Here is a 23,803-nt window from a genome sequence, read left to right as displayed (position 1 = left end):
CTAGTTTCTACCTACACTCACACCATCCAGGCAAGCAAGAGGCATTGTCAGCTTTCAAGGACACGCTCCAGCCAGGCAAAAGCACTCCAGGAGGGTGCAAAGCAGGGCTTGTGAGGGTGTGGCCTGGGAAGAGTCCTGCGGCCCAAATAAAGAGTCTTGGAGGGCTGCCTTCAGACCCTGAACATATGGTCCCTCACCCCTGTGGGCACGCAGAGGGTTGTGTCTTTCCCTTGTTTGCTTGCTGCCTAGAGGAGCCCAGCCCGTTTGGATGCTTAAATTCTACCACGTTGGAGGCAGAGGAAGATGCACAGGCACAGTTGCAGAGCTTTATTGCATTCAGGCACCCTCTTTCCTGTTTGGCGGCGTCAGTGTTAGCAGGCTTTTCGCTGTTCCCATTGGGCTGCAGGCGTCGGTCCTCCTGGGTGCTGGGAGGCACTCCTCAGGAGCAAAGCGTGATGTAGCGGGGACTCATGTTGCCAAAATAATCCCGCTCCCACTCATTCATGAGGGCAAAGTGGAGCGGGCGGTGGCAGAAGTTGCATGCGGGGGAGGCTGGAGTCTGCAGAGCCAGGCCTACCTCCTGCCAGGCTGCCAGGAGCTTCTCTGGAGAAGGAATTGAAGAGAGGGAGGTGTTAAGGGAGCCAAGCCATGCAAAGAATGCTCCCATTTGTTTGTGCGGGGTTGGCTAATTGTTGGCATCTGTATTTAGAAACAGCTGGGACTTGGTGGCCAGATGCCCCTGCAGCTGTCAAGCTATCATTTTGAATGGGGAGGGGGCAATGGCCCTGTGAAAATCCAGAATGGGAGAAGAGAGGCATACATCAAGCTGGTCCAGGAATAAAATCCACAAGAAGCCCACCATTACCCACTCATTCCTTAGGGGCAATGGACATTGCTATAGGTATGCGGTCATTCCCCAGAAATGCAGAAAAAAATACTAAGCACAGAATCCTGCTCTCTCGGGGTCTTAGCATTCATTTCAAAAGGGGCAGGGGAGATAGCAAGTTGCTAGCCCCTTTTGTGCTGAAAGGACTCTTGCAAACAAGTCTGTAGAATGTACCAGCCCACAGCTTTTTGCAGGGCATCAGGGCTCTAAAGAGCCGCATGCCACTTCCTATGACTAACAGAGCAGAAACACATGATACAAAAGGAGAGAGAAAGTGACGGTTTGTTAATATGCTCAATTTATACAGGGTGGCAGAAGCTGGCTCTTCTGGGAACAAAACTTGGATTGCCTGGGCACAGAATTTTAATTTTTTTTCTGGGTTTTTTTCCCTCACAGAGTGCAAGGCTCGGGCTTGACAACAGAACTGGATTTTCTTTTTCCAAGAAGAACTTGCAAGGGATCCTTTCCCTGAAAGGATCTCCCTCAAAAAAAATAATAAAAGGGGGGGAGGATCCCTGGAGAGTTGTCTTATTGAAGAGAAAGAACATCAGACTCCATTACCCCTGAAGAGCAATTTAAATCAACTTCCCATGGCTTCCAATCTATAAGAACAAAGGTTCTAACCAGCTGTTTGCTCTCTTCTTCTGTCTTTTTGCCCCCTAAAGCAGTGCTTCCCAAACTTTTTCCCTGTGGGCCACTTGAAAATTGGTGAGGGTCTTGGCAAACCACTTTATGATTTTTCTGCCTGTTGTAACATAATGTGCTATGCTAGATGTGTTATGGTTTTTAATTGTATTTCATTGCTGCTTTTATCTATTGTATTTTATTGTATTACAATTTGAATTCCATTGAATAAAAGAAGCAATAAAGATACAATAAAAATCATATTAATCATAATAGTGCCACCTCCTGTCTTCAACCATAAATCCACACACTTGCACCACAGACCACCAGAATTAAGTGTGCAGCCCGCCCTACATTTTTGGTCCTGTTAAAGCGTAACAGAGCACAAGTCTGTGTGGAAGATGCAGGAATATGGCTTCCACTGCCCTCGTTGAGGAGGGGCACCAGTTGAATACACAGTTGTATTGGCAGTTGAATACACAGGCTGTGTTCATAGGTAATCCTGAACCGTGGTTTAAGGCAGCCTTCCCCAGTCTAGTGCCCTCCACATGTTTTGGGCTATGACCCATCAACCCCAGGCAGCATGACCAAATGGCCAGGGATGATGAGAGTAGTAGGCCGAAGTATCTGGAAGGCACCAAAGTGAGAAAGGTTGGTTTAGTGCTAAATGAATGAGCCTTAATCTCTTATTTATTATTTGATTTATATCCCGCCCTTCCTCCCAGCAGGAGCCCAATCTCTTGCACTCCCCTCGCCTCTGATGTGGCCATGAGGAGATGAGGAAGCATTTACTTCTGTTTTCAGCAAATAGCAGTGTGTGTTGCTACAGCTGACCAGGACAAACTAGAATTAGTTTTAACTATGGTTTGTTCAAAAGAAGCCAACTTTCAACTGTGGTTTATGATTTTGTCTTGTTTAGTCAATCTACTTAAAAACAACAAATCACAATTGTTCGAAAATGGAATCACTACAGAGGAGAAAAGATGCAGGCTCAGGCAGGTAACACTAAGGTTTAGTGTTATGTCAGAAGCAACACCCACTCTTAAACGTAAAACAACAACAATTTTTGACAGCTCTTGCCACTGCAGGTCTGTGGGAAGAGCAGGGACTCTAATCCTATCATCATTAGTGTTTGTAACTATAGAATTATGCAGTGGACTTTATTACAGGATGCATAATCCAGACTACAGCATGTCCAGACTTGCCTATAACATACTGGTGACTCACCCACAAAGTAGTCCATCATGGTTGTGGTGTGGTGGGGCGAGGGAGCAAGCCGTAGCAGCTCCTGCCCCCGAGGCACGGTAGGGTAATTGATGGCTTGGACGTAGATGTTGTACTCAGACAGAAGCAGGTCACAGAGGTGGGTATTCAGGGCTGCATCTCCAACCTGCAGAGGAGATAACCGCCCAGCACTAAGAAGTGAAGCTGGAGATCTGGTCCGTTTGTCCTCCCATCCCTCCTTTCGTAGCTGTAAATCTTAGGCGTGATCTGATCAAAGTTCAGCACCATTGTCCCATTGATTTAAATGGAAGAGGGGTGAGTGCACTTAATTTCCTCAGGACAAAGACTGGTTCTCTTGTACTTTGTCAACTGCCATGAATGTTGATGGCATAATAATAATAATAAATAGTTCTCCCCAGTGAAATCAGTGGAATTTCAGTGCTTCACCTTTGACTGAATTATGCCCCTTGTGTCCCAAAATGTGTTGCTATTAAGAACATAAGAAGAGTCCTGCTGGATTAGGCCAGTGAGGCCAGTGGCCCATCTAGTCCAGCATTCTCTCACTGTAGCCAACCAGATCTCCATGGGAAGCAAGCAGGACCTGAGTGCAAAAGCACTCTTCCCTCCTGCAGTTTCCAGCAGCTAGTATACAAGAAGCATACTGACTCTGACAGGGGAGGCAGAACATAGCCATCAGGGTTAATAGCCATTGATAGCCTTTAACATCCATGAATTTGTCTAATCCTCTTGTAAAGCCATCCAAGTTGGTGGACATCACCACATCTCATAGAATAGAATGCCATAGTTTAAATATGCACTGTGTGAAGAAGCACTTTCTTTTGTCTGTTCTGAATCTTCCAAAACTTCACCTTCACTATGTGCCCCCAAGTCCCAGTATTATGAGAGAGGGAGGGGAAAAAACACTTTTCTCTATTCACCTTCTCCATATAATTTTATTCTCAGTCACATCTCCTCCTTTTCTCTAACCTAAAAAGCCCCAAATGTGGTAACCTTTCCTCAGAGACGAGCTGCTCCATCCCCTTGATCATTTTGGTTGCCTTTTCCCAGCTCTACAATATATATTTTGAGGTAAGGACTGCAACTGTACACAGTATGTGGTCGCACCATAGATTTGTATAATGGCATTATGATATTGCCAGTTTTATTATTAAACAAGTGATCTCTCACACCCCTATTGTCAGAGAAACCAGTGAGCAGCCCTTTCTTTTCCTCTCCCCCCTCCACTTAGACAAAGGAGGTCATTTTTGGAGAATTTTATCTGGATGTTCCCCCCCCCAATCTTTTTTTTGTGGCAGCCACCATTCCCCACAGCCACCAATAACCCAGAATGATGCTAGGTCCTGGGCATTGTGGAAGATACAGATTGCTGGCCAGGCTGTTAATACTGTTGCTGCAGCAGTCACAGCAGCAAAATCAATAAATGAATAAAACTGGGGGTGGGGGAAGAAGCTGTGCTATTGCCATTGCAATTGATGAGCCTTATCTCTGATGAACTGTTGGACAGGGATGGGGAACTTCTGGCCCCTCATCAGAGCTTGGCAAAGTTCCTTTTTTGAACGACAATTCCCATCAGCCCAATCCAGTGGCCATGCTGGCTGGGGCTGATGGGAGTTGTAGTTCAAAAAAGTAACTTTGCCAAGCTCTGCCTCAGATGCTGTAGGACTCCCAACTTCCATCACCCCATGCTGTTTCATTGGGCTGGCAGAGTCCAGCTACATCTGGAGGGCCACAGGTCCTTATCTCTGCTAGTGGAGAATTGAGCCTCCACCTGGGGAAATGTGGTGAAATGGCCCTCCCATTTTAATTTTGGCAAATAGGGCACAGAATTTAGAGAAGCCATTTCTGCACAGCTCTAGGCCTGGAGATCCATACCAACAGGGCTTTTTTGTGTGTAACTACTCACCAGTATGGAATACTTTAACCTCTGGGTTTTTTGCTGCTCATGGCAACCATTTTGTGCTGGTGCCCACAGCACGTTTGTGAAGATATGGGTACAGACATCTCACTTTTACAAAAAAGAAGAAGCACTGCATACCCATATGGGAATGATGTGGCTGGGGCAGCTGACCACAGGCAGCCCGGCATCCATAAGCAGCTGGCGCATGCGCTTAACATTACGCTGATGGGTGCGGCGCAACCGCTGCCCCTCAGAGCTCTTCAAGATACGGACCGATTCCAGGGCCCCAGCCAGTACCATGGGAGGCAGGGCGGTAGTGAAGATGAATCCAGCCGCATAGGAGCGCACTGTGTCAATCAAGGAAGCGGTGCTGGCCACGTATCCACCTACACAGCCAAAAGCCTTCCCTGAAAGGGGAAGAAAAAAAAGACAGTATTCACTGATCTCTAGAAGCATGCCCAGGCCACTGTTGGTGCTCTGCATTTTAAAAAAAAAAGTCAGAATTCTGCATCCAGGCAATCCACGTTGTGTGCTAAGGAAAGTTGGATTTATTTATTTATTTATTTATTTATTTATTTTATTGCACTTGTATACCGCCCCACAGCCGAAGCGCTGTGGGCGGTTTACAGCAATCAAAAACATTAAAACAAATACACAATTTAAAAACAGATTTTAAAAACAATTTAAAACACAATTTTAAAATTTAAAACAATATAAAAACAATTTAAAACATGCTAAAATGCCTGGGAGAAGAGGAAAGTCTTGACTTGGCGCCGAAAAGATAACAGTGTTGGCGCCAGGTGCACCCCGTCAAAGAGATCATTCCATAATTTGGGGGCCACCACTGAGAAGGCCCTCTCCCTTGTTGCCATTCTCCGAGCTTCCCTCGGAGTAGGCACCCGGAGGAGGGCCTTTGATCTTGAACGTAGTGTACAGGTAGGTTCGTATCAGGAGAGGCGTTCCCTCAGGTAGTGTGGTCCCAAGCCATGTAAGGCTTTATAGGTCAAAACCAGCACCTTGAATCGAGCTTGGAAACATACAGGCAGCCAATGCAAGCAGGCCGGAATTGGTTTTATATGTTCGGACTGTCTGGTCCCTGTTACCAATCTGGCCGCGGCATTTTGCACAAGCTGCAGTTTCCGAACCGTCTTCAAAGGCAGCCCCACGTAGAGTACATTGCAGTAATCTAATTTGGAGGTTACCAGAGCATGTGTGCCTCCAGATGTTGTTGGACCACAATTCCCATCTTTCCTGACCATTGGCAATGCTGGCTGAGGCTGATGGGAGTTGTGGTCCAACAACATCTGGAGGCACACTGGTTGGGAAAGGCTGCATTATGCAAACTGAGCAAGTTCACATGTCTTATTTTGCATAATTGTTTCAGCTTGAGATGAAGTAAGGCAAAGAGATATGCAAGGCATTCAAACCCTGGCTACATTCATGGGGCTTATTGCGTCAGTTATAACAGATTAAAATGGTAGTGCTTCAGTCCCAATTTCTGAAATTCCTTTCACACTGCAATACCCGTTGTGTTAAGGAACCATGGCTTTTTCTGCCGATATACCGACATTTTGCACAAATGTCTTTCATGCTGCTGCAACAAACAACATCTTGTTTTCGTCCCTCACCCCTTATACATATGCGCACTGTAGTCCCCCCATAATTCACTGCTTGAATTAGTGTCTGGACACAGGTGTGCGTGGGTAAAGGAGGAAGGGAATGCTGTTACCTGCACCTATGCTGGAATACTGGTACAATTTTCATCAGGCAAAAAAAAAAAAAAAGGCGTGTGCCTAAAGGGCCAGGATGCCTGACTCGTGAGTGGCTGCAGCTAGAGCAAATCTCCCATGATCTTCTGGGTTCCCAGGCTTGCAAATGGATTGTTTCTGGTATTATTTATTATGAAAATTTGCTCTAAATTTCCACTATATTCCCCTAAATTTCTGGAACTAGGCTTTATGAAAGGTCAAATATAATGTGCAAATTACCAGGTAAGAAATTGTCTGAATAACAGAATAAAGTGCGGTGTGAAAGCAATCCCTCTCCCAGTCACTGAAAATCTTATTCTCCACCTCTCGGGTTCAACATAGATTGTCTATACTCTTGAAAATATACCTTTACAGCTATGAAGGGCTGCAGCAAACCTGTCCCCCTCCAGATGTTTTGGACTACATTTCCCATCAGCCCCAGCCAGCACATGCTGGCTGGAGCTGATGGAAGTTGTAGTCCAAAACATCTGCAAGGACCAGGTTAGTGACGACTGGGCTCTCCCTCTGTTTTAAAACAAAAGATGAAATTCAGAGGAAGTTGAAATCTGAGAGCAGAAATTGCTTTAGACCCCTGCTGGAGAAGCCCCAAGCAACCTGCCTGATAGATACCCCAGTACTGACTATTTATTTATTTAAACACATTCATAAACTGCTGAATATTAAAAACAAAATCTCTAAGCAGTGTCAATCAATTAATCCTCCTTCCCTCTCCACAATGGGCCACCATGGGGCCACCAAACTCACCCAGGGTGCCAGAGACTATGTCTATTTTGCCCATCACTCCATCACGTTCTCCAATGCCTGCCCCATGGGCCCCATATAGCCCCACAGCATGGACCTCATCCACAAAAGTGATAGCTCCATAGCGATGTGCTATATCACACATTTCCTCCAGCGGGCAGATGCCACCTGCAGAAAAAGAAGACTTCAATGCATGAAGAACACTAAACCTTGCTGGTTATTACCTGGATTACAATGAAGGTGGAGGAGGTTATCTTTGCTGCCAGGCTTACACAGGCCATTACATTCTCTGTAATAGTTAGCTGGTTATCAGTTTTATTTTTTTAATGTGGTTTTTTGTCTGTGTGTGTATAAACATACATACATACACATACATACATATATACATACATACAGCAAGCTTTGAATAGTCGAGATCTCTGCTTATTTATTTATTTTATTTATTTATTTATTTATTTATTTATTATACTTGTATACCGCTCCATAGCCAAAGCTCTCTGGGCGGTTTACAGTAACTAAAAACAAATACAATTTAAGATACATCTTTTAAAAAACAATTTAAAACACAATTTAAAAATTTAAAACAATATAAAACACATCATTCCATAATTTGGGGGCCACCACTGAGAAGGCCCTCTCCCTTGTTGCCATTCTCCGAGCTTCCCTCGGAGTAGACACCTGGAGGAGGGCTTTTGATCTTGAACGCAGTGTACGGGTGGGTTTGTATCAGGAGAGGTGTTCCATCAGATATTGTGGTCCCAAGCCGTGTAAGGCTTTATAGGTCAAAATCAGCACCTTGAATCAAGCTCGGAAACATAAAGGCAGCCAGTGCAAGCGGGCCAGAAATGGTTTTATATGTTCGGACCGTCTGGTCCCTGTTACCAATCTGGCCGCTGCATTTTGCACAAGCTGCAGTTTCCAAACCGTCTTCAAAGGCAGCCCCACCTAGAGTGCATTGCAGCAATCTAATTTAGAGGTTACCAGAGCATGGACAACTGAAGCCAGGTTATCCCTGTCCAGATAGGGACGTAGTTGGGCCACCAACCGAAGTTGGTAGAAGGCACTCCGTGCCACTGAAGCTACCTGAGCCTCAAGTGACAGAGATGGTTCTAGGAGAACCCCCAAGCTACGAACCTGCTCCTTCAGGGGGAGTGCAACCCCATCCAGAACAGGTTAGACATCCACCATCCGGTCAGAAGAACCACCCACTAGCAGCATCTCAGTCTTGTCTGGATTGAGCCTCAGTTTATTAGCCCTCATCCAGTCCATTGTCACAGCCAGGCTGTTCAGCACATTGACAGCCTCACCTGAAGAAGATGAAATGGAGAAATAGAGCTGCGTGTCATCAGCATACTGATGGCAACACACTCCAAAGCTCCGGGTGACCGCACCCAACGGTTTCATGTAGATGTTGAACAGCATGGGAGACAGAACTGACCCCTGCGGAACCCCATACTGGAGAGTCCAGGGTGCCGAGCAATGTTCCCCAAGCACCACCTTCTGGAGGCGACCTGCCAAGTAGGAGCGGAACCACTGCAATGCAATACCTCCCACTCCCAACTCAGCCAGTCTCCCCAGAAGGATACCATGGTCGATGGTATTGAAAGCCACTGAGAGATCAAGGAGAATCAACAGAGTCACACTCCCCCTGTCTCTCTCCTGACAAAGGTCATCATACAGGGTGACCAAGGCTGTTTCTGTGCCAAAACCAGGCCTGAAACCCAACTGAAATGGATCCAGATAATTGGTCTCATCCAAAAGTGTCTGGAGCTGGCCCGCTGTTGCGCTGCAGTCAACTCAGAAGGGACAGGAAGGGGGGAGGCATGAGTTTCAGGCACCTCCGCGGCCAGAAGAAGCAGAGTTGGGGATTGTTGTGTCTGAGCAGGATCGTGCGGGAGGGGGGCAGCCTGCTCTCCAGCCAGTTCCCACGAGTAATGCCCTTTCCGAGGAGCCGAGCGCACCGCCCCCAGTTGATGCAGAGGACTTGTGGGGGGAAGCTTCAGAGACAGTGCCAGCTCCTCCTTTACCAAGCAGTTCCCAGGAGGATTCCAGTGTGGCACCGCCCCCTGACCTTGAGCCCGTTGCTCGGGAGCAGGTGTCTTCAGATGAGCTGTTGGATGCGCGTCCTGTCTCCTCGTTCCCGTCGCCGCGAGAAACGGACAGGGCAAATCAGGAGTTACGAAGGAGCCAGAGATTACGTTCAAAAACATTTCCTATATAAGCCTGCTGCTCCCAGTGGGGGGTCGTTGAGTCAATTTTCTTCACACGCTGCAGAGCATGTCTAGAGTATAGTTAGGGACTCTAGTGAGTTAGCGTAGGGTTTCCTATGAAGCGCAATGCCTTTGATGTATCCATTACTCTAATAAAACAAGATTTACTTGCACACACACTCCAGCCTCATTCTTTCGGCTCTGGATGGGACACCCGCAACCACTCGTTCAAGGACCTTGCCCAGGAATGGAACATTTGCTACCGGCCTATAGTTATTAAGATTTTCTGGGTCCAGGGACGGTTTCTTCAGGAGTGGTCTCACTACCGCCTCTTTCAGGAAGCCAGGGACCACCCCCTCTTGCAGAGAGGCATTAATCACCTCCCTGGCCCAGCCGGCTGTTCCATCCCTGCTAGCTTTTATTAGCCAAGAAGGGCAAGGATCCAGCACAGAAGTGGTTGCACGAACCCGTCCAAGCACCTTGTCAACGTCCTCAAGCTGCACCAACTGAAACTCATCCAAGAAATCGGGACAAGGCTGTGCTCTGGATACCTCGCTTGATTCACCTGCTATAACACTGGAGTCTAAGTCCTGGTGGATGCTAAAGATTTTATCCTGGAAGTGCTTAGCAAATTCATTATAGCGGGCCTCAGATGGTTCTACCATGTCCCTGGGGCCAGAATGTAATAGCCCCCGGACAATTCTGAAGAGCTCCACTGGGCAGCCGAGTGATGATTCGATAGTGGCAGCAAAATATTGTTTTTTTTATTCAAGGGTATGGCTTCGTACAATAGCAACAGAGAGTCTGAGACATGAGGGGAACAATCCAGACAGGGTGAAGTAGTTAAATCCTACTGATTTCACCGGGAAAACTACTTACACTATATCATAATAATCGCTGTTGTTATTTCATTACTATCCCTGCAGAAATTAACATGTTGGTGCTGTAAGTGGAAATATGAAAAAGTTGCTTTCTTGTCACCCCTTCTCTCTCCATCATCCTGTTCCATATCCTGGCATCATCAGTTTCACCTGCTCTTGTAGCTTTCCAGGCCCCAGTAAGACCTCTGGGCTCTCCCCATCCTTATTCTCTCTGTCCATCCACCAGCTCACATTCTCTTTAGTGAGTCTCTCGCTGAATAAACCCAACAAAATGTAACAGGCTCACCCACCCCATACTTTATTCCCATCCTGTGAGTCGACCCGCTAGCCTTGCCAGCCACCCTCTCCTGCTGCTGTTGCTCCTGGAGTCCCTCCCTTGTCAGTGGAGGGCTTTTTTCCTGCTTGATGTGGCAGCAGCAGACCCCTTTCTCCTTCCTTCTCCTGCTGCTCCCCCAGAGTAGCAGTAAAGTACACACCAGGAAAAGGAAGTGTCTTTGGTTTACTGCTCCAGCCCAAAGGGCTCACAACTAAGGGTCACCTTCTGATGCAAGAGGGGATGAAGAAAGAACATGACAGGATACAGGGAGCATGGCTGACCAAGTCCAGGCCCTCTTGAGCAAGTCTGCAGACAAGCTTGCAGCTATATTGGCATCAGTACATTTCCACCTCTATTTTTTTAATCTGGGGGACATATGACGTCAATCAAAGTCCAACCCTTTCTACTCAAAATCTGGGATTTTTGAGATCAGATGCATTTTCCCTTCAAGCCAGCTTCACACCAACTTGAAAACTGTTTGGTCAATCAACCTGCTGCGATTCTGAGGTGTGTCCATTGGAAACACTTTGCAGTCAGAGGTCCTAAAAGCTATGCCATCAGCAGTGGGGCTGGGTGCATTCCAATCAAACCATAAAGATGTGTACAGCCAGGTGCAGATTTGAAGCCGCACCCAGACAAAATGGTCTTGCAACTATTGTGGACATAGTCTGAAACTGATTTTCTGGATCCCCAGCTGATTGATGGCAGTTTGGCTGGTTTTAGTTTTTATTTATTCTATTTTAATTTATTTCTTTTTATGTTTTATTAGAAAGTGATCCATCAATGAAAGGAAACATCTCAAAGTAATTTAACTATATATGTAGTTTTAAATTACTTGTTTTAAACTGTTTTTATTTATAATTTTGATATTTCTTGTAAAGAGCTTAGAGGTTTCCATACAATCAAGAAGCATATAAATGTTATTAATTAATTAAAACAAAGGATTGTATTCAACTAAGTCCTGCTCAAGGTAATCCCATTAAAAATAATGAACCTACAGCCTCTCCCGCTCCTGTGGTAAATGACCTATATATTGCCAATTGTTTTATTCTGGCAGACTAACTTTGTATTTTAGTGTAGAATTTGACTGTATTATGCTTAAATTTCAAATTTATTTATTTATTTATTGCACTTGTATACCGCCCCATAGCTGAAGCTCTCTGGGTGGTTTACAGCAACCAAAAACATTAAAACAAATATACAATTTAAAACACATATTTTAAAAACAATTTAAAACAATTTAAAAATGTAAAACAATATAAAACAATTTAAAACTTTAAAATTTTGTTTGATATTGATTGTACATCACCTGAAGAATTCATTGTAAGGCAACTAATAAGTATTAATCATAAATAAATAAATTACCCACCATCCATGGAGTGCACAGTCTCAAAGGCGACTATCTTTGGGGTGTTGGCTTTGGCCTTCCTCAGCAGTTCCTCCAGGTGTTGGGGATCATTATGCCGGAAGACAAACTTAGGAGCGCCACTATTTCGGATGCCCTGGATCATGGAGGCATGATTGCCAGCGTCTGAATAGATCTCACACCCTGCAGGAAAGAAAGGCACCTCAGAGTCACACCTGGCCTCCTCTCTTTCCCTAGCTGGGAATAGGATCAAAGGATGCTGCCTTATGCTGAGTGAGACCTAGCGATGGGGGAGAAATTTGATTCAAGTTGCATTTAAAGATGAACCTACAGAATTTGCACTTTCTGAAGCAACACATGAACCAAAACACAGCCATCCTTCGAAATTCACACACTTCCAAATTTCGCTATGCAGTTCTTCGGCCAAGTGTACAAAAATGTATTACTGTATACTGTAAGAAGGTGTGCATAGACATGCATATATGTATGGCGATAACATACAAAAATGCATTATATTAGGGGAAATTGCTTTGCAAAATATGTATATTAGGCAAAATTGCATACAAAAATGTGCACATCAGGAGAAATCACACTAAAATGCTGATGAATTTTCAGGAGGACTTTTTAAAAAACACGCCAACTAATGAGGAAATGTGGAGAACTGAACTGAAGCTTGGAAAAAGGAGAAACTGAGGAAAACCAAACTTGTCAGATTTTCCCATCTTAGTCACGTTTTGTTGTCCATCTAGCTCAGTACTGTCTACCCTAACTGGCAGGGGCTCTCCCAGATTTCTGACATGGAACCTCTCCCACCAACCCAACCTGGAGATGCCAAGGATTGAACTTGGGACTTTCGACATACAGAGTTAATGCTCTGCCACTGAGCTACAGCCCTTCCCTGTCTTGGTTTCCAGTCTGGCCCTAAGATCTAACTCACTGCATTGTCCTGCCCTGGTTACCTGGCATCATGCGGGCAAGAGTGAAGAGGGTGGAGTCGTTGGCAACGAAACAAGAGGAGAAGAGCAGAGCAGCATCTTTGCTGTGTAGGCTGGCCAGTTCTCGCTCCAGATCCGCGTGGAACTTACTGGTGCCAGAAATATTCCTGGTGCCTCCAGCTCCAGCTCCATAAAGGTTGAGAGTATCCCTGGGTGGGGTGGGGGGAGAAGAGGAGAATGAGATTCTCTCCAAAACAGCTGACCTCAGGAGGCAAAGCACATTCCAGTTCAAGCCAAACCACATAAAACCATGGATTTCTTGGGCCTCTCCCCAATTTCTGTGAAAAGCAGCTATTGGGGGCCTGATTTAGACCGAGGCCATAGTTCTAGGCAGGGGAGCATGTTAACTCATGTTCCTCTGTGCTGCTATGCCAAAGAAAATTGCCTCCTCAGTCCTGGAAGCTGTTATTTATTTTATTTATTATTTATTTTATTACATTTTTAATTTGCACCACCATTAGTGAAAATATACAGATAGCAAGGGATGTGTGTGTGTTACAATATAAATCCTATTTGTAGTATTGAAACTGAAGGGCTTAAGTTCCCAATTCCTACTGCCTTATACAAACTACAGTTCCCAGGATACTTTGGGGGAAGTCATGTGCTTCAACTGAATGGTGTGAATGCAGCCAAACAATAAAAAACCCCTCAGAACCTGTCAAACCTGTTTACCAGGAGCAGGATTTTGGGGAGCCTTCAGCAAATTACCCTCGGCTGGGCATCCTCTCATGTCAGTTGGCCCCTCTCCAATTTACTGGTGGTGAAGGCTGTGGGCTGATGGCTAGGCCTGGGAGCCACCATGTTGTTTTCCTACAATGATCCTAACATAATGTATCTCCAGGGCATTGTGGGAAATTTAAACAGCAGTTCCTGAACCCAGACATATTGGACAGGGAGGCCCAGGGTAGGTATCAGCAGTGGGCCTTGCTGTGGGTGGTTCTGGGGCCTGAGGATGCCATGTGCTAATGTTTGGGGCTGAACAGAGGTAAAAAGTGGGATAAGAATTCACACCACAAACTGCAATCCCTTTTCTCTTTCAACTCTCTGGAGAAAACAAAAACACTTTTGTCTGTTTCCAACCTAGGACAAATTGAGGGGCTAGAAAGTTGCCATTACATCAAGTTTCAATTCAATGCTAAAAGGAAATTGGGGATGTTGCAAGGAGAATACAAAACAGTTTAAAAGAAACCATTAGGTTTAGGCAAGGAGCACCTCAGAGGGGTGCAGTCGAGAGAAATTTTGCTGGAAGGAAGTGACCTGCCACTCACCGGATGGCCTCCATCACTTTAGGGTGGCAGCTCATTCCCAGGTAGTCATTACTGCACCAGACAGACACCTTGCATGGTTCCGCTTGGGAGCCAGAATAGTCCTCGGCAAAAGGATAGGCGTCAGCCTGACGATTCACTGTCTTGAAGACCCGGTAGGTGTGATCTTGCTTCTTCACTTGGATCTTTCCCTCAAAGAACTCATCATAATCAAACACTTTGCTGTCTGCTAGGAAATAACATAGGACTTGTTCGTATGGTATTATTTATTTCTTGATATACCGCTTATTCACCAAAACAGCTCCTAAATTATTTACTAGTGTAAAACCAATGATAAATATATACCCACACATAACTAAAATGCACAATAAAACAGTTTAATGAAAACATTAAAAAATTCATAATTAAAATGTATAATCAAAGAAGCCCATTAAAACAGTGTAACAATTAAAACAGCAATTAAAATGATTAGACCAGGTCAGGGGAACGTTCATGTTGTGTACATCACTTGATTTCTCTACAATTGATGACTGGCAGCTGAAAGGGTAAACTCAGACCCTATTGAAAAGCAGCACATTAGACGGCACACAAAAGTTCTGCTTGGGGTCAGTGGGTAGAGTCAGCGACAAGTTCTGATTGGTCCTGAGCAGGACCCACTCTGCCACTAGACAGAGTGTGGCAGCCCACTCAGGCAGCAGATATTGGGGGGTAGGCAAGGTGTTGGAGGACAGAGCTGTGTATGTCATAAGGGGCTCGCCCTGCATCCCCTACGGTAGCCTGCTGGTCTTGGGCATGGAGGAAAATGCTACCCTATCAACTGTCAGTACATAGAAGGGTGGGGGCACAACTTGTCCTTTGTCTCAGGCAGCAAAACATCTTGGGCTGGCCCTGGTCGTGTGGTGATGGAGTCTCGTTAACATTTTGGAGATCAGGGACTGAGCCTGACAGTTTGGATGGGTAAGAGGCGGATCTTCCCCCCTTTAAAAAAATATTATTATTATTTTATTAATTTATTACCCACCCTCCACCAGTAGGTCCCACCAGTAGGGTGGGTCAGAAAGTTATAAAATACATTAAACTGGTGAGGTTTGAAAGTTTGAGCAGGTGAGGGGTGGAGTTGGGTCAAGAAAAATGAATGTTAACATCAAAACTCCAACTCAGAATGCTTGCTCCCCCCCCCCACACTTTTGCTGGCATGTGGCCCTCAGCAGGTTGTGCAGAAGGGAATGTGGCCCTTGGGCTGCAAAAGGGTTTCCTACTGCAAGTCTAACTCTTAGGGGTGTCTGTTGATTCACGATGTGTTTTAGGTAACTCAATCAAATCCAGTACTCAAGAAATTGTTCCCCAAGCACCCTAAGAAATTGTTCAGGTGCCCTTCTTGCTTTATTCAACAAAATACCTGAAGGGGAAAAAACAACAAATGGGCAGCCAAAACACCTGAGGGTTTGTCATTCTGTCTTACAGCTTGCCATCAGTTCTCCTCCTGACTGAGGGAGTGGGAGTGGGGAGTATTTCAGGGGAGGAACTGCTCTTTATGAAGGGCAAGAAAGCCAGAACCACCACTAACATCTGCTGTAAATTTAAGAACTGCCAACTAACAGCTTGTGCTTGGTTTTCCTTCCTCCCTCCCTTTCTTTTTTCCTCACTTCTCATGTCTTTTTAGATTGTGGGCCTGAGGGCAGGGACCATCTTGCTCTTGGAACTGATTTTTGTAAGCCTATTTGGCTAAAAGGCTGTAAACAAGCAAACAAAGCAACAGACCTGCAATGGCCCATTTGCACATATCAATCCCCACTTGCTGCTGCAGCCATCAGGCGATTAACAGGCAAGTATGAACCAGTCATCTTAGCTCCTTTCCCCCTGCCATAATCACTCTACAAAAGCCTTCTGAAAAGAATGGTAATAAGCAGCGGCGTCACTTGCGGGAGTGCGGGGGGGGGGTGCGGACCTCCGGCGCGCGACCTCCAAGGTGCATGGATGGGGGTGGTTGGCCTTGTGTGCGCGTGCGCACGCGCACTCACCATGCGCTCCAGGCTTCACCGCCAGCGAGCGGGCGCCAGCTTTTGGTCTCGCCCGCCCGCCCGCCTGCCCGCCTCCGAGGAGGAGTTGGCTGCTCCAACGCCGACCCAGAGCACTTCACAGCTCCTTTGCCGGGCAACGGCATGGGGCGGGGCGGGGCAGCTCTGGGTGTCACCTCCCTCATGGTGTCACCCGGGTGCGGTCCGCACCCTCCGTACCCCGGTAGTGACGCCCCTGGTAATAAGGCAGCACTCCTTGAAATGAGGGCCACAATCAGGAAATTACACTGTACTTCATGGAGGAGGCCCAGGGATGAGGTAGGGGTATGTGCATATCCTGTTTTTTTGGCAGAACTTGTAGCTTCTGGGATTTAGCACCTGTAGAATGGTCCCTTCTTGAGCAGAACCATAGCTCAGTGGTATAGCAATTGCCTTGCACGCAGAAAGTGCCCAGTTCAATCCCTGGCATCTCCAGTTTTAAAATGGATGAGGTAGCAGGCGATGGGGAAACCACTACCTAAGACTTTGGACAGCCCGTGCCAGTCAGAGCAGGCAGTACAGGGATAGGTGGGCAAATAATTTGACTTTTTATAAGGCAGCTTCCTATGTTTCCATACCATTTCACTGTTTGTTTAGTAAGTTTATTTATAAGAATGTTGATAAAATTACCACAATTAAAATAACATGGTAGTGTACAATAAATTAATTCAAATATCATAAAATGATGTTCCACAATGATTTTGGAAGGCAGCAGTTAGGCCAGTCATTCCCAAACTTTGTGCTGGGCACATTTGTGTGACATGTTGGAAATGTGGGAGAGTGCAACTTAAATTTGGGGGTTGAAGTCTGCATGCCTGAAAGGTGATAGAAAGTCCTCCAAGGTGGCTAGGCTGTCCATCTGACCTGTGCTCATCTACCTGTCTCCCTTCCACTGTAAACTGATACTTTTGTAAGCTGACAGTCCTTCCGACCTCTCCTTCCTGCTTCTTCTCCAACCACCAAAGGGAGAGAGGAGTAACCTTGCCTTTGCCTCTCTCACCTGTAGCATGGGGGCAATGACCAAGCTTAGCCACTGCACCTCCAACTTACAGGTAGGTAGGTAGAACTAGACTGCCTTTCCTATCAACTGTGTATTCCTATAAACAAAGTAGCTTTTCTTATTTTCAACCAAATCTCAGTAATTTAAAGCATGGTAAAAGCCTGACTTCTTTTACAGGTAAATCACACACACGCACTTCTCCTAATTTTGCTGCCAAGGCTGTACCACAGTTAATCTCTGCCAATATTCAACATGACACAAAAGAACTACCAGAGATGTGTCATGATGAGAGAAGTCAATCATTAAATAATAATAGGATTCTGAGGAGCCCAAAGAATCCATCCACAGTGGAGACTGTCGGTTGCTGCTCTGCATGATTCACTGCTCTGGCCTTGTCATCTTCCAGTCAGCCTCTCCTGGGAGGAAGGCAATTCCACTCCATCTCTGCATTGGGTGTGATTGGACATTCAGTCAGCCCCAATACAGAGGCACAATAGAAATCACCTGTCTCAAGGGAAGCAGATTGTTGTGTCTCTGTGTGATTAGCTGCTCTGAGCTTGCCTCTTTCCAAGCAAAAGGCTTGTTTAAAACTCCAGTGACTGGGGCAGAAATACAATGGATGGGCTCCTCTGAGGGTGGGTAAGCCTTATTATTACTCAAGCTAAAAGTAAACCTTTTGGAGTGTAAATGTGAAACGTGCCTCCAGGTGTTTTTTTAATTGAGGAAAAAAAGTGACTGTCAGTTCCAACAAGTTTGGAACACTTAATTGCTGTGTCTGACACACATGGACAACTAGTAGGTGTGTGTGTTACTTTATGCAACCGCCCCATACCTGAGTAGCTCCCAGAATCCTCCCCATTCTCTGACCTGGCATGTTGTCCCGAATCAGATGTGACGCTTCATCAGAGTCAAGCAACTTCCTCCTGAGGCTGGATTGCGTCTCTCTAATTGCAGACAGCCACATGCCTGGAGAGAAGGACATCATCATTGCTGGGGGAAGGCCATGGGCACTGGGAGCTTCTCCTTTCCCTTTACTTACCTGAATGATGCAGGCCTCATCATTCCCTACCTGACTTGAAAGGTCTGAGGTCTTCCTGGACCTCAGGTTTTGCCTTTTGCACAAAGGAACTCTGGCCACTTTGGCGCTCCGACTCCATGAAAGGGCACTGAGTGGTGGGGAGAGGAACAGGCACCACTGCCGGCACAGTAGAGCCTAGAAGGCAGAAGGAGGAGAGGAAGAGAATTTATTGCAGCCAGTACACAGGCACACATCTGTTGAAGGCAGCATGCCCCTGAATGCTAGTTGCTGGAAGCTGCAAGAGGGAAGAGTTTTCTTGCGCTCAGGTCCTGCTTGCGGGCTTCCCATAGGGGCACCTGGTTGGCCACTATGAGAAAAAGGAGGATGCACTAGATGGGCCACTGGCCTGATCCAGCAGGGCTCTTCTTCATAGAATAGTAGAGCTGGAAGGGGCCTACAAGGCCATCAAGTCCAACCCCCTGCTCAATGCAGGAATCCAAATCAAAGCCTTCCTGACAGATGGCTGTCCAGCTGCCTCTTGAATGCCTCCAGTGTCGGAGAGCCCACTACCTCTCTAGGTAATTGGTGCCATTGTCGTATGGCTCTAACAGTTAGGAAGTTTTTCCTGATGTCCAGTTGAAATCTGGCTTCCTGCAACTTGAGCCCATTATTCCGTGTTGTTATGCTTTTATGAGTTCTATCCTACACCCTCTGCTCCCAACATAGCCCATCTAGTTTTCCCAAACCTAGTGTCCCCCAGATGTTGTTGGACTACAGCTCCCATCATTCCTGACCATTGGCCATGCTGGCTGGGGCTGATGGGAGTTGGAGTCCAGCAAGGTCTGGAGACCCAAAGGTTGGGAAAGGCTGGCCTATCCTGTTAGCCCTGTACTTTTTCAGAGCTGGAAAAGAGAAGCTGCCTTATACCAGGTCAGACGATTTGTACTTCCAGCTCCGTTTGTATTGTCTACTCTGATTGACAATGGTTCAGGCCAAGGGGGTCTCAGGCCAAGATCTTTCCCATCACTTTTTATCTGCTCCTTTTTAAACTGAATATGATGGGGACTAGACCTTCTGCATGCAAGGTGCATACTTGCATATTCACTGAGCTATGGTCTGCCCCACATAAAATCCAAGCACCTTGTCTTCTAGTTCCGTTACCTGGCTAGTTCACTCAGCAGGACTGGTGAGCATTTGAACCTCAGCCTCAGAATCTACTGAAAATGACAGGACTAAGTTGGTAAGCCTGGGTCTGGGCTGAACCACTTTAGACCGCAGATGGGACATCTCTATGATGGAATGCTTCTTCCATACCAAAACAATTTTCCCCACATAGAAAACTAGGTGTAAAAGGGAGGATTATAGCCTAGACTTCTCCCTAACATGCTAGTTTTCTGTGTGCATGTAGGGGATTTTTTTTTGTATGGAGGAGCATTCAGCTATAGGAGTACTATAACTGAATGTTCCTCCATACCAAAAAAATTCCCCTGCACACAGAAAACTAGCATGTCAGGGAGAAGTCTAGGCTAGAATCCTCTCCATAGCACCTAGTTTTCTATGTACTCAGGTCAGACAGGAGTGTACCACCTTACTGCGAAGTAGGCCTATTCATTAAAATAAATCATGTGGTATACACAGTTTTTAGAACTGCACCATTTCAGATTGCATCAGAAGACTCGCATGTTTGAATATTACCCCACATAAAACTCTTCCTGGCTGTCCTATCAAGAAAAAGTATTTTAAAATAGTCTTCTCCCTGTCATGATAGTTTTCTATATGTGAGGATTTTTTTTTTTTGTATGGAGACATATTCAAGCATTATTTATGTATTTTATACTGCAGTGAACAGCTTTTTAGGCAGATTAAACAGCCTTTCCCAGCCATTGGGTCCCTAGAGATTGCTGGACTACAATTCCCATCATTCCTGACCACTGGTCATGCTGGCTGGGGCTGATGGGAGTTGTGGGACCCACAGATTGGGAAAGGCTGCATTAAAGTACAATAAAATGTCATAAATCAATTGTCCATTTCCCTTGACACTCCTATTGTCTGAAATAATAAGTCCTAAGAACATGTCATTTATCTGAATATGTGGATCTGTTCTTACTCATGGGATGTCAGTGATAATAAGAATTAGGTGGTGCAGAGTGACTTTCCATCACAATTGAGTAACTGCAACCAGCTCACAGGCCCACATCTGGAGCTTCCAGGTCTAATGGTATATTTCAAACCACACAACTCTATTTCTAGAAAGAAACCACTGTACAAATAGATCATGAAATGTTTCAATTCCCTTTTCTTCTCAAACATATTAAGTGGTGAATTTACACATTGATTTTTCTTACTACCAGGTGGATTCTTCCAGATCTAATAACTGTACAAGAGCATCCCCCTGTGCTGAAAGAGTGCAAATTATGGTTTTAACATACATTTAAAGCACATGGCTTCCCCCAGATAATCCTGGGAGTGGGAGCTGTACCTTTCTGCTCACAAGCTATGGGCTTTAACTATATGATGTGGAAGTGACCTCATTACTTTCCCCACAGCTGGACATAATATCCAGAGCTCCTATCACTCAGCTCCACTGAGTGACCCATGTTCTCACCAGTATGTCCGTGGTTCTCTTTTCCATGCTGCAAGCTAGGAGCAGAATGAGAGAAGGTGTGGGCCACCATCACAGGGCAGCGTTGGGCACTGCTGACCAACAGGGGGCAACATCTGCGCAGGAAGATGGTTGGGTCCCGGGTCAGGAAAGGGCAGCACTGGAGGATTGAGGCCATTGTGGAGTGCCAAGGTCTGGTGCTATTCAGAGTAACAGAGAACAGAAGTGAGGAGTCAAGAGGGGCTGGGACTAGGTCATTGGTCTTTAGCGACAGGATATGATCAGTACTGACAGGGCCGGCCCCAGGCATGCTAGGGCCCTTGGGCACCAGCCTGCCCCAGGCCCCGGCACTCCCCTTCTGCGATTTGCACTGTGGATCGCAGGGTGGGAGATCCCAAGCTGCCCGCCATTCCCCTGTTCTACTTACCTTTCTCTGTGCTGTTTTTTTCGGTGGCACACATTGCACGTGCAGGTTTGCCATTAATAAAGATGACGGCTGAGGTTTCCCTAAGGGGCCGAAGCCTCTGTCGCCATCTTGGTTGATGGCATGCATGCGTGCTACATGCGTGTATTGCTGCCATCAACCAAGAGGCTTCAGCCCCTTAGGGAAACCTTGGCTGCCATCTTGATTGATGGCAAACCTGTGCGCGCAGCGCACACAGTCGCAAAGAACAGAGAGAAAGGTAGGTGAAGCGGGGGAATGGCAAGTGGCTCTGAAGCTCCTGTCCTGCTATCTGTGGTAGGATTACTGCCACGGATTGTGGAAGGGGAGCAGAGGGGCCCCTCGGGGCCCCTGTAGCCCCAGGGGCCCTTGAGCCAGTGCCCCACCTGGCCGCCCTTTAGAACCGGCGCTGAGTACTTAAGACAGAGCCAGGCCCCTATTCACCAGTGTCCAAGTGGTGACTATCATGAACTTGCGAGTTAAGAGAGTTGCTATCTAGCTGGATTCTGACTGACCAATCCTATCCCAAGTTTACAATCTCACCAAGTTTGCCATTTTAAGTTGGCAATTGATATATGGATACAAACCTGACATCCATCCATGGGGACAGGTAAGCATGTGTGACTTCAGTGTACTTCATCAAGAAAAATAACTGCCAATTTCTCCTTTCCTTCTTTTGTTTATTTATTTATTAAATTTTTATACCACCCCATAGCCGAAGCTCTCTGGGCGGTTCACAACAAGCAAGCAAAACATCAAAATACAATTAAAATTACAATTATTACCTTGCCCGCCCTCTCCTTCCCTCCCTCTGTCTTTCTCCTGCACTGTTGTAATATAATATAGATTGCAAGCTCCTTGCATACAGGGGACCCGAGATCTTTTTTCTTATGTTGGGCTTACAGTGTTATTATTAATAAACAATAGTGTTATTATTAATGCTAATACAACTACTAGAATAGCGGTGACTAGAGAGAGGGCTTCCTCGATTTCTGCACCTTATTTTTGAAATGGTCTCCCCATAAAAACTAGCTTGGCGCCAACACTAATGACATTTCAGCACTAGGCAAAGACTTTTTCATTTGCCTAAGGACACTCCAGAATGCTGAGATGAGCTCATTTTTTGTGTGTTTTGATGTCGTGTTTTGGGCTTGATCACCTGCTTTTATTCTGCTGGTTTTGCAATTTTACTGTTTTAAATTTGAATTTTATGTTGTTGGTTTTTGTATGCTGCCCTGGGAGCCTTGTGGCTTATACATCTACCAAACAAGCAAAATCATTTATTGTATTCACCCACTCAGAGAAATTGCATTTGTTTGTTATATGCATTTTTCAAGTCATTCTGGCTCCAGCTTCCATTTAGAGCACTTGGGATCAGCACTCTCCCCAGAGTTTAATTAACTTCCAGCCGGCTCCCTTCCTAACACCCCTGAAGCCAGCAAGTTGAACACTGAGACATATAATTGAGAGCCATCTCTTCAAGACAGCAAAAAATAAAATATATTTTAAAAAATAGCCAGATGCCTGGCTGGCACACTAGCACATATACACCCACACTGTAACAGCAGAAGTGACAAGTTAAAGCCACTTTGCAAATGACGATTAGGAATGCCTTTTTGTTTCCAGTGAATCAACAAAAAATAGTGGAAATACAGTTTGTGCCATATATGTTTCAGGAAAACAGTCATTTTTAATTTGAATGATAAGCCCTTAGAAACACAGTCATTTTATGTGAACAGTCTGGTCAGCATGCTCTTCTGTTCCTGTGAACGGATGTGGTCTTAGGGCAGATTTGCACTATCCTACAAACACAACCACTGTGTGTGCAGTGGTATTACTCTGGTGATGCTGCACAAAGTTTGGATGTCATATGCCTGTGTACACATATCTGGGAACCCTGGCCCTATCAGAGTTCCCAGACATATGGGTGAAAGTGGATGTCTTTCTTTTTGTACACCGCCCAGAGAGCCTTCGAGCTTAGGGTGGTATATAAATTAAACTAACTAACTAAATAAATAAATAAATAAATGTCTCCTTCGCTTTACATCAGGGATGGGGAACCCGTAGTCCTCCAAATGTTGTTTGACTACAGCTCCCTTAATCCCTGGTGATTGGCCATGCTGGCTGAGGCTTGCCCATGTTGAAATTAGAGTTGAACAACATATGGAGGGCCACAGGCACAGCAGTTGTGATGGCTGTGTAAATTGCAGAGTTGCCCTTAAAGAGAAGAATTATTGGTCACCTACTGCATTTTTATCCCATGCTCTTTTTAATTATCTCTAACCCTTGAATATTGATGTTGCTAAATCCTTATGTAAGCATTTTTTTACCATAGAGGAACTCCAGGTACTCTTTTTCTCTGTGGCTGTGAGTATAAACCCTGCCACACTAGAAAGATAAGTATTCCTGTTCTTGTTTTCAAATATACGCAATGCAGATCAGTATGATGTCACTGCATAGATGCATGAGATAAAAAAGAAAAGAAAACA

General features: G+C 45.7%; 1 protein-coding gene across 10 annotated transcripts in view; it reads right to left on the bottom strand.

The window, feature by feature from the left end:
* Positions 1 to 312: 312 nt before the first annotated feature.
* The window catches only part of ALAS2 (5'-aminolevulinate synthase 2), a 36,472-nt gene continuing 12,981 nt past the window's right edge, over positions 313 to 23,803 (bottom strand). For 2 of the 10 annotated variants that reach the window (XM_061614088.1, XM_061614089.1), the window contains exons 2-12: positions 23,645 to 23,766; positions 20,876 to 21,072; positions 18,322 to 18,465; positions 18,120 to 18,218; positions 14,199 to 14,424; positions 12,895 to 13,079; positions 11,939 to 12,118; positions 7,166 to 7,330; positions 4,791 to 5,059; positions 2,738 to 2,900; positions 313 to 603 (exon numbers count right to left, since the gene is read on the bottom strand). In XM_061614088.1, the coding sequence (XP_061470072.1) occupies positions 440 to 603; positions 2,738 to 2,900; positions 4,791 to 5,059; positions 7,166 to 7,330; positions 11,939 to 12,118; positions 12,895 to 13,079; positions 14,199 to 14,424; positions 18,120 to 18,218; positions 18,322 to 18,465; positions 20,876 to 21,050 (1,770 nt within the window). In that variant the 5' untranslated portion in view covers positions 21,051 to 21,072; positions 23,645 to 23,766 and the 3' untranslated portion in view covers positions 313 to 439. The other 8 variants (XM_061614087.1, XM_061614090.1, XM_061614085.1 and 5 more) reach the window with 7 other exon arrangements.

The sequence above is a fragment of the Rhineura floridana genome, chromosome 3 (genome assembly GCF_030035675.1).
Source record: "Rhineura floridana isolate rRhiFlo1 chromosome 3, rRhiFlo1.hap2, whole genome shotgun sequence".
In the NCBI taxonomy this organism is placed as follows: Eukaryota; Metazoa; Chordata; class Lepidosauria; order Squamata; family Rhineuridae; genus Rhineura; species Rhineura floridana.
Note: the sequence above shows the minus strand (reverse complement) of the source record. Positions and strands in the feature narration are given on the sequence as shown.